This window comes from Martes martes, assembly GCF_963455335.1.
Source record: "Martes martes genome assembly, chromosome: 6".
Lineage (NCBI taxonomy): Eukaryota > Metazoa > Chordata > Mammalia > Carnivora > Mustelidae > Martes > Martes martes.
The window spans coordinates 110,515,570-110,528,656 of NC_137893.1; the positions used below are offsets into that span (position 1 = coordinate 110,515,570).

Genomic DNA, 13,087 nt, shown 5'->3' on the forward strand with positions numbered 1-13,087 from the left:
TTCATAATCAAAGTGAGACACTCTAGCACCTGCATCCAACAGTCATTCTGTCTGTGAAACTGCTAATAAAACATAAACCTGAAAGGCATTATTCCTAGCTCGGAGGCAACATTGTTGTGATTAAGGAAAAACCTGTGCACGAGTTGGCGGAGTCCTATCTTGCGGAGTCCTCCGTCCTCGTCGAGTGGGAGGGTCACACTGGGAGAGACTAATAAGGGCAGAGATGCGTCCCCCTTCCCCACTCGCAGGGAGCTCGCTCGGGCCACTCCTCGGCGGTGCGGCAGCCCGGGCCGGACTCCACTGCGCCTCTGAGGGGCTCAAACGCGCTTTCAAGGTAAGCTGCGCAGCTTTGCCACCGGCCGTTTCACTTGATCTCTCCCACACATGCCGGGTCTATGTCATCTGCTCGTGTTTCTGGTCATTTGCGTGCATCTGCTTTTCCAGAAAATGTAGAAACTGTGCTGCACATGTAAATGTGTTTTGGTAGCTGAATAATGCACACCTGCAATTACGCATTCCCATAGGTAGCTCCATGATGGGACCAAGAACGTTTGGCACGATGTGGCCACTTTAAAAATGCTACACAGAATGTAGTTTGTGTTCAGATGCTCACGTAATGCAGGCTTTATGCCTTATACTTTAGTTCTAGGTGGCTTTTCTGGCTGCGTGTATTCGTAAAGGGCAGCTATGAGCACTGCTGATGCGGGTGAGAACAGACTCAAATACAGAAGAAAAAAAATATCCATGGGTTAAATGCACAGAACAGATAAACTCGATATAAATGCATGCCGTTAGGTCGTATTTGGGGGGCTACGTCTAGAGACGTTACCAACTGGAAGCGAGGAGACAGTTAAGGGGTATAAACTGGAAGACCGAGGTTCCGGCGCCTCGCTCTCCGGTCCGGGGCTCCTTATTCCGACCTGCGGGTATAAGTGCGGCTTCGCAGGACTGCGCCGGCGGCGATCCCGGCACTCCGGGCTCCCCAGCCCCCGCCAGGGTCGCGGCGTCCGCCGTTGCTCCTTAATTACCCTGCAGCACGCGCAGCGCGGCCCGACCGAGCGCCGCCGCCGTCCACGCCGTCCCTGCAGCCGTCGTCGTCGCCGCGGCCGCCGCGGGAACGTCCCGGTCCGGCGCTCGGAGAACGCGGCCCCCCGCCTCCGCCGCCTTGGCCGCGAGATCCAGCCGCCACCGCCGTCAGCGCGCCGGCGCCGACGCCACCGCGGCCGTGAGAAGGGAGGCGGCGCCGCGCAGCCAGCGAGGGCACTGCGGGGTCCCGAAGAAGTTTGTTGGCGCGGAACCAAGCGCGCCGCGGTCGCCGGGCACGCTGGCTCCTTCTGAGCAGGCGGGCGTGTAAGCGAAACCTGCCCCGCGGAGGGCGAGGGAGGGAGGCAGCAGGCGAGTCGGTGGTGGGCCGGCCAGGTTGCAGGAGGCTCCAGAGCACAGAGAGGTTGGGAGACAGGCAGGGTACCGGAACTCTTGCCGGCCTCAGGGCACCGTGGGCTGGGGATCTAAGAGAGGGGAACCCAGAACCCTGAAAACGCGGAGAGTTTTAATTGAACCATCCAAGAATTGCAACAATGAGTGATCATGAGCCCTAGCTTGAGGCTGGGGAGTGCACGGGGAAAGGAAACATTTGTGCTGCCTCCTTCCATTCACAATTCCAAGAAGGTTTGGTCCCATCTTCTGTTCTGCTATGAGAAGTCTGAGGAGAAACAAGGGGGCGGGGGGGGATCGTTGGGACCTTCAGGAGGAATTCCAACATCTCTCCTTACCCCTACCCCCAACAAAAAGTGAAAGAGCAATGGCACTTACTACTCTCAGTCCAAACCAAGCGGTACTGTCATTTTTAACGAGGTTTTTTTTTTTTTTTTTAAGGAAAAAAAAATCCAAAAAACCCCAAAACCAAAAAACAACTTACCAAATGTGTGGTTTCCAGCATCTCTTTGCTGATGCGCGAGGGAGAGAGCTATAGGACTCTGAGATTTTTGACATGCACCTGCAAAGGAGGAATTGGGATGTTTAAATGTTCAGACGGTACAAAATGTACCTAAAATTTCTTCCTGAGGAAGGTTGACAGGATTCTTTGAGTGGGAATATCTCTTCAGGGTAGAAAGGAGGAAGGGGGTTTCCAGGAGTAGAACAATTCATTCTCTCCCTAGGGGAAGAAAATGGAGGAACTATCTGGCACGTGCTTCCATGAGGTTCTGTTCAGTCTGATCTCTTAAACTTGCTGGCCAGACATCTAAGTGGGGTTTCCTGGGAAAGAGGGAAAAGATGTAGTGATAGAGCAGGGGAATGAGCCTGACCATGATATGAAAAGGTCAGAGAAAAACCAAAAAGGTGAAAGAAAACCAAATGTGATCATTATCATAGTTAGGACATTATCGGAATCATTGGAAACCATCTAAAACAGACAGAAGCCCATCGTATTCTCCAGAAATAGAAAATTTCCATCTACTTTATGTTCCTTCTGTTTAATCTCTCCTGCTGAAATTATAGTTCATTTTCCCCCAGCAGGAAGTAAAATCTAGTGGGTATACAGAGTGGATGGTTTTAGGTGCAAGAGAATATAGAAACCATAGTTGTACACGGAGGTGGATGGAGGGGGTGGGGTGATGGTGTAACTGGGTGATGGGCATTAAGGAGGGCACATAATGTGATGATCACTGGGTGTTATATGCAACTGATGAATTATTGAACTCTACATCTGAAACTAATGATGTACTATATGTTGGCTAATTGAATTTAAATAAAAACAGAGCAAAAAAAAACAAAAAGAAACCATATTCATATGGCTAATTGACATCATAAATATGAATTCAAGTGAAAAATGAAAAATTAGCAGGAATACAAACTAGCAGGACTAGAGAGATGCTAATATATAACCAGAAAAGGATGCTGGAAAAAATTGAATGAATGGGACTGGAGTTGGGTTATTCAAGGCAAGCTGCATTAAGGTCATATATTTTAAAGAGGCAGAGAATAAAGAAGCTTAGCAGAAGAGCAAGAGAGAGGGCATTCCAGCCAGAAGGAATGGCATGTGTGCAGGCTTAGAGGTGGGAGTGAGCAGTCATGTGCCTGGTAAGACCGAGAATCCAAGCTGGATGAAACCGGAGATGAGGAGAGCAGATAGCATTTGCCAAGGAGAGATCGGAAAGGAGAAACTGAGAGGCAAGGGGCTCTTTGGGGTGTTATTTTGTAAGCCTTTCATGAGACAATCAGGTGAGGAAGTCTGGAAATTGTTAGATGGCAGGTGTGAAAGGGGGAATAATGGGCCTTACCCATGATATCCCATGATATCTGTGAAGCCCATGGGGTCTTGACACCTCTCTTTGAGAGAAATAAAAAATAATCATGAGATTGTAAGATTATTAGATCATGAATTTAGTAGGGCCCTGCAAATGGGAAAATTAGAAAAACTTGATATGTGAGGAAAATATATACGTCTATGTTAATTTAAAATTTTAAGTGGCATTGGATCACTGATATAGGTATATCTGTGGAAATGGAGCTAGAGAATTGAAATCCGAAAAAAATGTAGGGCACTCATAATGATGGAAGTTGAGAATAGTACCAAAAAAGTTGACAGAGACGATAGGTCAGAGAAGTGAATCAATAAAACAAGTGGTTGAGGGTGAAGAGAATCAGTTAAGCACATTCAAAGGGAACTTGAGGTTGGACACTTTCTGGGAAATAGGCACTAGTTTTGACATGGCAGGAGAAATAACATAGAAGTTTGGGAAAGTGTGTTAGAGTTGATCACTTTTAGGGAATTATAAACATTAAGAACCAGGGAATATATTTTCTGTGATGGAAGAAAAATTCAGAAGTAGTATCTTTTGTGCATTCATTAAATAACTGAAATTATGCTCACTGAGCCTTCTTTTAGCAATAATTCTCCACCTATATCTTCTATAAAATGTTAAATACATAGTGGATATATTACCTAACAGTTTGAACCTCCATTTGTTTAATTTTGAAAATGTGTTACCTTAGACTATATTCATTCTACAAATTGATCAAGCAGGCACCTACTAAATGCCAGTGCTTAAACATTATTTAATATTTGAACAAAACACAAATGATAAGATATTTTTTTTCCTACAAGATGTTCCGTATAGAGAAGAGACAGAATGCACACAGGTTATTAAAATGCAGTGTAGACCGCGCTGAAGCAGAGGTGGGTTCTGAGCTCCATTGGATTGCAAGGCAGTGAGTAAATGAGCTCTGTGATGGATCTTGCAGACTTCATAGAGAACATGGCATTTAAACTGCATGTGGAAGGCAGAGTAGATGATCACCAATTGGGAAGAGAAGTGGGAGGACATCCTAGCAGCCAAAACCGCATGTGCCGAAGCCTGGTACATTTGGGGAATTATGAAGAGTTTGATGGTGTAAAGTTTGTTTGGAAGGAGTTAGCAGGCCATGAGACTGGTCAGATGAGTTGAGGACCCTGCTGTGAGAGAGCCTTGAGAGCTTCCCTCAGAAATGGCCATTGAAAAACCACCAGGAGATGTTAATAAAGCAGAGCACTAAAGTGATTCGCTGTTACAGAATTCTTGAGCAGTGGGGAGATAGAATCAAGCAGAACCAGACTGAAGGAAAGGAACGTAGTTAGGAGTCTGCTGCACTTTGACAGTTAAGAAATGGTAAGGAGGCGAGGCCAATTATTTTTTGTAAGGATGAAGAAGTTGGTATGGATTCAAAGAAAAAAAAATTTTTTTTAAGATTTTATTTATTTATTTGGCAGAGAGAGAAATCACAAGTAGACAGAGAGGCAGGCAGAGAGAGGGAGAAGCAGGCTCCCCGCTGAGCAGAGAGCCCGTTGCGGGGCCTGATCCCAGGACCCTGAGATCAGGACCTGAGCGGAAGGCAGAGGCTTAATCCACTGAGCCACCCAGGCGCCCCAAAGAAAAATTTTAAAAGTGGATTTGATAGACTTGAAAGAAGCTTGATTTGGGAGGGATAAAGAATGAATTGAAAAAGTTTTTAAAATTTCTAACTTGACTTCTTAGGTTAAATATGATGCCTATAATTAAAATATAAATGCCAAGAGCTTTCTCTAGATTATAATGAAGGAAGACACCTTGCCTAAGCTTCAACAGACTTCTGCAAACTAACTTCAATTTCAATGATAAAATTATGAAATAATGCTAGATCGGGTTCTGAGCTCTTGGGAATTTTTGTCCTATTATTGGCTTAGAATTTAGCTCTATAGTCATGGCCTTTCAGCTGGTTTTCTCCAGTAGTTTATAGACTCTGCTGTAGCTTCACTAAAGATAGATTCTAAAGATTGGTAAAAGAACAGATGTGTAACACCTGTTGTTTTTGCTTATTTACAAGATGGTGACTTCATAACACTATGGCCAGATTTTCTTGGAGTTATGTACAGGCGTATTGGAGGGTAGTCAAGAGGTTTGATTTAAGATTTGACCCCCTACCCAGCCACACAGCATTTCTCTTTATAATGAATACTCTGAAAACATGGGTTCTTTTAGTCATTTGACAAATCACATTCACTTTTCTCAAAGTTGATATGTGGTGTCGCTCATTTAATGGTCTGTGCAAAGCAAATTAGGACTCTTCCTACTTTCTTCTTTTGCCTCTTTCATTTTCTTTCTCATGTTATTTTTTATTTCTGCCTTAACTCTACTATTCTGTCCCTTTACCTAATACCAAATTTCAAAGATGCAGAGTGAGCATTATAAAATGTTAGTGGGCATAACAGTAAAACGATTCACGTTCCGGAGGCAGATTTGGTTTTGTTTGGTTTACTCAAAAGCTTGTGCTAAGAAGTCCCTGACCATCCTATCTAGCAAGTCTCGTGTTTCATCATTCTACTTACTCTGCCTTCCTTACTTCCTAGTGTCTATCTTGCAAAGATAACATATGCGTTTGTTAGTTTTTGGTCTCTCTGACCAGAGTGACACCAGGGACCTCCTCTATTTGGCTCCCTGCTATATCCCCAATGACTGTTGTCTCCTCCCATGGCCCATAGTGGGAAGCTCATTGTAAAGATGGAATGAAAGATTAAGGTTTTCCACTGTTCCTTCCTTCCTTCCTTTTTTTTTTTTTTAAAGATTTATTTATTGAGAGAGAGAGAGAGAGAGAGCATGAGAGGGGAGAAGGTCAGAGGGAGAAGCAAACTCCCCGTGGAGCTGGGAGCCCGACGCAGGACTTGATTCCTGGACTCCAGGATCATGACCTGAGCCAAAGGCAGTTGCTTGACCAACTGAGCCACCCAGGCACCCAGTTTTCCACTGTTCCTTTCTGTCCTTTTTGTGTTCTCTGTACATAAATCTAGATTAATAAGGAATTTTTTAAAGATCCATGTCTTAATTAAAATATTTTGGTAGTTGCCTCATAGGTTTTCAAGAGCTGAATAAGGGAAACTTAAGGGATAGTGACTTTCCTTTTTTTTTTTTTTTAAAGATTTTATTTATTTATTTGACAGACAGAGATCACAAGTAAGCAGAGAGCCAAGTAGAGAGAGAGGGGGAAGCAGGCCTCCCGTCAAGCAGAGAGCCCGATGTGGGGCTCGATCCCAGGACCCTGGGATCATGACCTGAGCCGAAGGCAGAGGCTTTAACCCACTGAGCCACCCAGGTGCCCCGACTTTCCTTTTTAAATTACCTTACCCCAACCAGTATCCAATACTATTCCAGTTGGCCAGGATGGTGAGAATAATGGGTTAGAGGTAGAGTCAAAGACAGACCTTCAGGCAACCTTTATCTCTTTGTTGTCATGGCAATGAGAAATCAGTTCTAGACAGGCTATCTGCAGGATTTTAGAGCGTTCATAGGCTCCAGCACTGTTGTCTGCTTGAGGCTGCCAGTACTGGGCACGCTCACAGTTATGACTTTGGTCCTATGTAGTGCTGGGAAGGAACTGCCCGGGTCTGGCTAGCATCTTGATAGAGAATAGCTGAAAATTTAAAGGAACTATAACGGGATATGATAGTATATCCCACATCCTGATGGTGTAACACCACTTCTTAGTCAAGAAGAACTGGACTTAGATCTCAGTCTCTGGGATCTTCTCTATGAGCCTTGATATTTTGTATCTGTAGAATGGGGACCTGATACTTGTCTTCTGTACCACCCTAAGGCCCAGGCAAAAGGTCCCTACTCTGGGCCTTACATTTTGGAAGATCTTTATACGGCCTCACTCTGGATGTGCTCCTTCTCTCAGGGTTAGGAATCCACAGAGTTAAGGGGACCTGTCCACCCAAAGCCCAAGCTGCTAGATGAGGCTCTGGGCAGATCCTGAAATTCCCTGGCCAAATGACCCTTAGTCCTCTTACAGGACCTGGCAGACCTCTTCCTTGGGTTCATCTTCCCAGAACAGAGTAAGTTACTGGTGGGAACACTCCTAGGCCCCAGTGGATATCAAGGAGTGACTGCTTGCAGCTGTTGGGGACAGAGCTTAGACTTACTGGTATGTTCCCATGCGTGTGGGTGAGGCTCCTCATGGTGCAGACCAAGCCAGGAATGGGAAAAAATGAGAGAAGAGCTTTGGTCCAGCCTAGGGACTAGTTCATCCTTTGCATCCTGCTCTGTTCATTTCTCAACTTGACTTAGGTTTCCATGTCTTTGTGAAGGTATACTTGCCAAGATAAAAGAAAAAAAACACGTTTTTCTTAGTTTTATTAGCTTTGCTTTTAACTTTCATATATTTAAACATATGGTATATGGATCTCATGCTCTATACCCTGCTCGTGTTATGGGTGGACCATGCTTGTCTCTCAATAAATACCACATATAAAAGAAATTCTGTTAAGAAAATGAGAACATGTGTAAAGTACTCCCCATGTCCTTCTTAAAATGTACCATGAGCCATCTTTGTAAAAAAAAAAAAAAATGACTTGAGGCCTTCAGTAACCTCAGCACCCACATGTATTATTCTGAGGTTCTTCATTGGTCAGTTCACTGGGAAAGCATTGAAGGACTGTGTTAATATTTAAATCTTACCTGGGAAGAACAACACATTAAATTGTGACAATGTCGGCTTGGATTTCTCGAACTATCTTGCTGATCACCTAGCTGGGATCAGAGGGGACAAATAGAAAATTGACAAGTTTTGATGTTGAAGGAGGTTGTGGACAAAGCCCAGAATTGAGAATTCCTGGAGGGCATTGGAGGTGGGTCCAGAGCAGCAAGCAGCAGCCTGAAAACAGTGGGTTCTACGGATAGTGAGAAGGATCTGGAGGAGAGGTCCAGAAAGACCCCAACAGAAGTTTTTCCCAGCCCTGCAACTTCTTGAAGCAGGGGTTAAAGATCTGGAAAAGGCATTAAAACAAAACAAAACAAACAAACAAACAAACAAAAAAAAACGTGTACAAGGATTTATTTTAAAACCTTTACCAAGTTTACCTGTCCCTTTACCAAACCTTTACCAGATGTTCATAGTGGGAAAAAATGTTCAGAGTGGAGTACATCTGTACTTAATCAGGATCAAAACAACAGAAACCTCAACTAGTAAACACCTGAGGTAATAGCGTGCACAAAAACCCTGAGTTTGGAAAGAGCATGGGAATTTGAGGAATAGGTAATCAGTGAAGAGAACAGTAAAATGGGGCTGGCAACAGGGTAGGGGCTAGTTTAGTCAGGGCCTCTAGGTGGTAGAAAGGCTTTTGGATTACATCTGAATTACAGTGGGAAACTCTTAAAGGGTAAAAGCAGGGGAGGGCCTTGATTCACCTTTTATTTTAGAAAAGCTCTCTAGGGGCACCTGGGTGGCTCAGTGGGTTAAGCCTCTGCCTTCGGCTCAGGTCATGATCTCAGGGTCCTGGGATTGAGCCCCACATCAGGCTCTCTGCTCAGCAGGGAGCCTGCTTCCCCCGCCCCCCTGCCTGTTGCTCTGTCTACTTGTGATCTCTCTCTCTGTGTGTCAAATAAATAAATTAAAAGAAAAGAAAAGAAAAGCTCTTTAGGGCACCTGCGTGGATCAGTCGGTTAAGCATCTGCTTTCTGCTCAGGTCATGATCCCAGGATCCTGGGATGGAGCCCCACATCGGGCTCCTTGCTCAGCAGGGAGTCTGCTTTACCCTCTGCCCCTCCACCACCACTCGTGCACTTGCATACACGTGCTCTCTCTCTCTCTCAAAAATAAATAAATAAAACTTTTTTGGTTTTGTTTTGTTTTGGTAAAGAAAAAAAAGAAAAAGAAAAGCTCTCTAGTGCGATGTAGTGAGTGAATTTGGTCAGGAACCCAGGAGCCCAGTCAGGAAGCTGTTGAGGAGTCTAGACCAGGGTAACCGGAGCTAGGATTACAGCAGAGGAATGGAGGGCGGTGGATGGATTTGAGATGGGTTTGGGGTAACACTGATAAGATTTGCTGACTGGATGTGGGAGATGTTGATGAGGAAGACAGAAACATCAATGTGATGCTTGAGTTCCTGGTTTGAGCATTTCGATGGGTACTAATTGAGACTGGGAAGACCGTGACTGGAGTAAGTTGTGGTTGGGAATCAGGCATTTAATTTGGACATAATAAGTTACAGGTGTCTGTGCAACATCTAAGAGGGACTTTGGAATAGGCAGCTGGCTACACAGTCTAATATTCAGAGAAGATTGGACTGGGCATACAAATTTCAGGATTATCAGACAGATACCATTTAAAGCGAAGAGAATGGTGAGATCACCTAAGGAGCTGTTCCTTGTAAAGAGTTGGGCAAGGAACGCTCACAGATCCCAGGATTAAGAAATCAGGTAGAAACAAGATTTGAGAAGGGATTTAGAAGGAAATTCCAGGGGCACCTGGGTGGCTCAGTGGGTTAAAGCCTCTGCCTTCAACTCAGGTCCTGATCCGGGATCAAGCCCCGCATTGGGCTCTCTGCTCAGCGGGGAGCCTGCTTCCCTTCCTCTCTCACTGTCTGCCTCTCTGCCTACTTGTGATCTCTGTCTGTCAAATAGATAGATAGATAGATAGATAGATAGATAGATAGAAAGAAAGAAATCCCAGTGAGTGTGAGCATGAGAAGGCCAATGAGAGTGAGGATTTCAAGAAGGAGGGCGTGGTCAGCTATTGGAAATACCACCAAAAGTTGAATTGGATGGGGAGAGAAAATGATTCCTCTTTCAAGTTCTTGCTGAACTTGGTGAGATTCTTTTCAATGGAGGGTAGAATAACTAGGACATTTAGTCAACTCTCCATAACATCTTCTTCAAACATTTTGCGTAAATGAGATTGAAGCTAAGGGCTATCGATCTCTTAGTGGCTCAAGGTACCAGTTGGGAGACCTCAAGATTGAGTTGATATGCTTATGGTTGTATAGCTCTCTGGTGCTTTGTTATTATAACAGGGACCAAAGCTTCAATGAACATAAAGTTCTAGGATGCTTTGGCACTTCCTCATTGTCCAAATATCTGTGTAAACCTCAGGCTGAGGAGATGACTATAACTAAATTTTTACGTATTATTATTTGTGAATACGTAGAGACAACTATGATAGGTAATTTTTGTGAATACTTAATATGTTCAAGGACATTTACTATTTCAGGTTAATAAATGAAGCCTTAGTGAAATTACATAACTTGTTCATAAGTGACAAAGTCCAGACATGAAACTGTGATTTCAACCACTATACTACGCTGCTAACTCATCAATTCTTAATGAGAATTGCTTCGGAGAAATGTCTCTTCAGGTCCTCTGCCCATTTTTTAACTCCATTTTTTGTTTTCTTGGTGCTGAGCTGTTTGTGTTCTATATATATTTTGGATATTAATTCCTTATCAGATATATAATTTCAAATTTTCTCCCATTCTGTAGGTTGCCTTTTTGTTTTGTTGATGGTTTCCTTTACTGTGTGAAAATTTTGTTGACAGTTTTCATCTGTGTTCAAGAGAGACTTGCCTGTAAATTTCCTTTCCTATAATATCATTGTCAAAAAAATGCCATTGTCGAGTATAGTATAATAATTTTGTTGACTTAATGATTAACCCTCTTTGCCAATTCTCTGAAATTTTTTTTGAAAGTTCAGTGATAATTACTGCTTAAATATCTGGTAAAATTTTCTGATTTAATCCATCTGTACCTTAAGATTATTTGTATGGTAATTTTTTATTGAATATTTAATGATTATAGTAGTGTAAAACTTACTCTTTTTTTCCTGTCTAGGTTTTAGTAATTGAAATCCTGTTAAGTAACAAAAATTTCTAGAAGATAAAGAATTACTGCTTAAAACTACGAACAAAGTATCTCTTCAATAATTAGATTAATATTTGTGAGTTCATTTATTTGAAATAAAATTAATTACCCATAGTTACTAACTGATTTGAAATAATAGAATAAGTTTACAAGTCATATGAGGATCAGGACTATATCTAGATGAAAGAGTTCAAAAGAAATAAGACATAAAACCAGATGTTTGATATTTAGAACCACGCATACGATTTTAGTATTGCAGTTGCTACTTCCAGCCATTCATCCAGAAATATCTAAAATCTTGAATTAATTTTAAAATGCTGATCTTAGGATATTTGGCACATGCAGAATACCAAAGATGGTGGCTTTAGTTTTTTTTTCTAGAGTGTGTACTGACAACATTTAGACATTGGTGTGATGGATTCTTTTATATTTGACTCTTGAGTAAACTTTGAATTATGGCAAATAAATGACTTAATATTATTTGCATATTTAGAAGTCTTAGAATAGCTATTCTAATAATACTGCAATTGTTAAATATACTGTAGGAGCCATTATATTTTTACTTGCAATTTATTTCCATGTTAGTTATTTCACTATAAAAATCCAATTTTTAATTTAAATAATATTTAAGTTTTCCATTATAGGGATTCCATTTACTAAATTTTTTATTGTAATACCTATAAAGTAGTAGTCTATATTTAGAAAGGCAAATGATTATGGAGGGTAACACATTTATGTTAAATATGATGCCAGTAGTGGGCTCCGTTGAGATAGGCATGGTATTTCTCCATTTTCTCTTTGAACAGAAGGAAGGATTGCTTTTCACGTGTCTAGTAATCCCTCCAGTAGCAGTGATTATTCAACCCAGTGACAACATAGTTAAGTTTATAGAAAATATAGTATCAGTTAAGACAAAATATGCAACACTAATATTCAGAAGAGAAAATAGAATTGTGAGTAATAAGATTATATTTAAAAAATATATATTGTATTATATTTTAAATATATAAAATCATTGCATATGACACCAAAGAACAGGTGAGAAGATAAATAGGTTAATTGGGGGCACCTGGGTGGCTCAGTGGGTTAAAGCCTCTGCCTTCGGCTCAGGTCATGATCCCAGGGTCCTGGGATCGAGCCCCACATCGGGCTCTCTGCTCCGCAGGAAGCCTGCTTGTCCCTCTCTCTCTCTCTGCCTGCCTCTCTGCCTACTTGTGATCTCTGTCTGTCAAAGAAATAAATAAAATCTTTAAAAAAAATAGGTAAATTGGATAACATTAAAAAAAAAAAACTGCTTTGCAGCAAAGGACACAATCAAGAGAGTGAAGAGGTAACCCACAACAGGGAAGAAAATATTTGCAAATCATGTCTGAAAAGGGGCAAATGTCCAGAATGTGTAAAGAACTCCTACAGTTCAACAGAAAACCAGATTAAAAAAAGGGGAAAGGATTCAAATAGATATTTCTCCCAATAAGATATGCAAATAGTGGGCACCTGGGTGGCTCAGTCATTAGGCGTCTGCCTTGGCTCAGGTCATGATCCTAGGGGCCTGAGATTGAGCCCCGCATTGGGCTCCCTGCTTGGTGGGGAGCCTGGTTCTCCCTCTCCCACTCCCTCTGCTTGTATTCCCTCTCTCGATGTGTCTCTCTCTGTCAAATAAATAAAATCTTTAAAATAAAAAAAGATATGTAAATAGTAATAAACATAAATATGAAAAGATGTTCCACTTGACTAATCCTTAGGGAAATAAAAATCAAAAACACAATGAGATACCATCTTACACCCACTAAGATGGTTGTTATTAAAAATACTACTACTAGTAGTTATAATGTTGATGAGGATGTGGAGAATTTGGAACTGTCGAGCATTGTTGGTGGGAATATAAAATGGTGCAGCTGCTATGGCAAACAGTATGTTGGCTCCTCAAAAAATTCAAAATA

At 42.1% G+C, this 13,087-nt stretch overlaps 1 protein-coding gene across 1 annotated transcript in view; it reads left to right on the forward strand.

Moving 5' to 3' along the window:
- Positions 1-223: 223 nt before the first annotated feature.
- The window catches only part of COL19A1 (collagen type XIX alpha 1 chain), a gene marked incomplete at both ends in the record, with an annotated part of 315,931 nt that continues 303,067 nt past the window's right edge, over positions 224-13,087 (forward strand). Inside the window, one exon of the mRNA XM_080806683.1 lies at positions 224-334. Coding sequence (XP_080662809.1) covers positions 224-334 — 111 coding nt within the window. The remainder of the gene's footprint in view (positions 335-13,087) is intronic.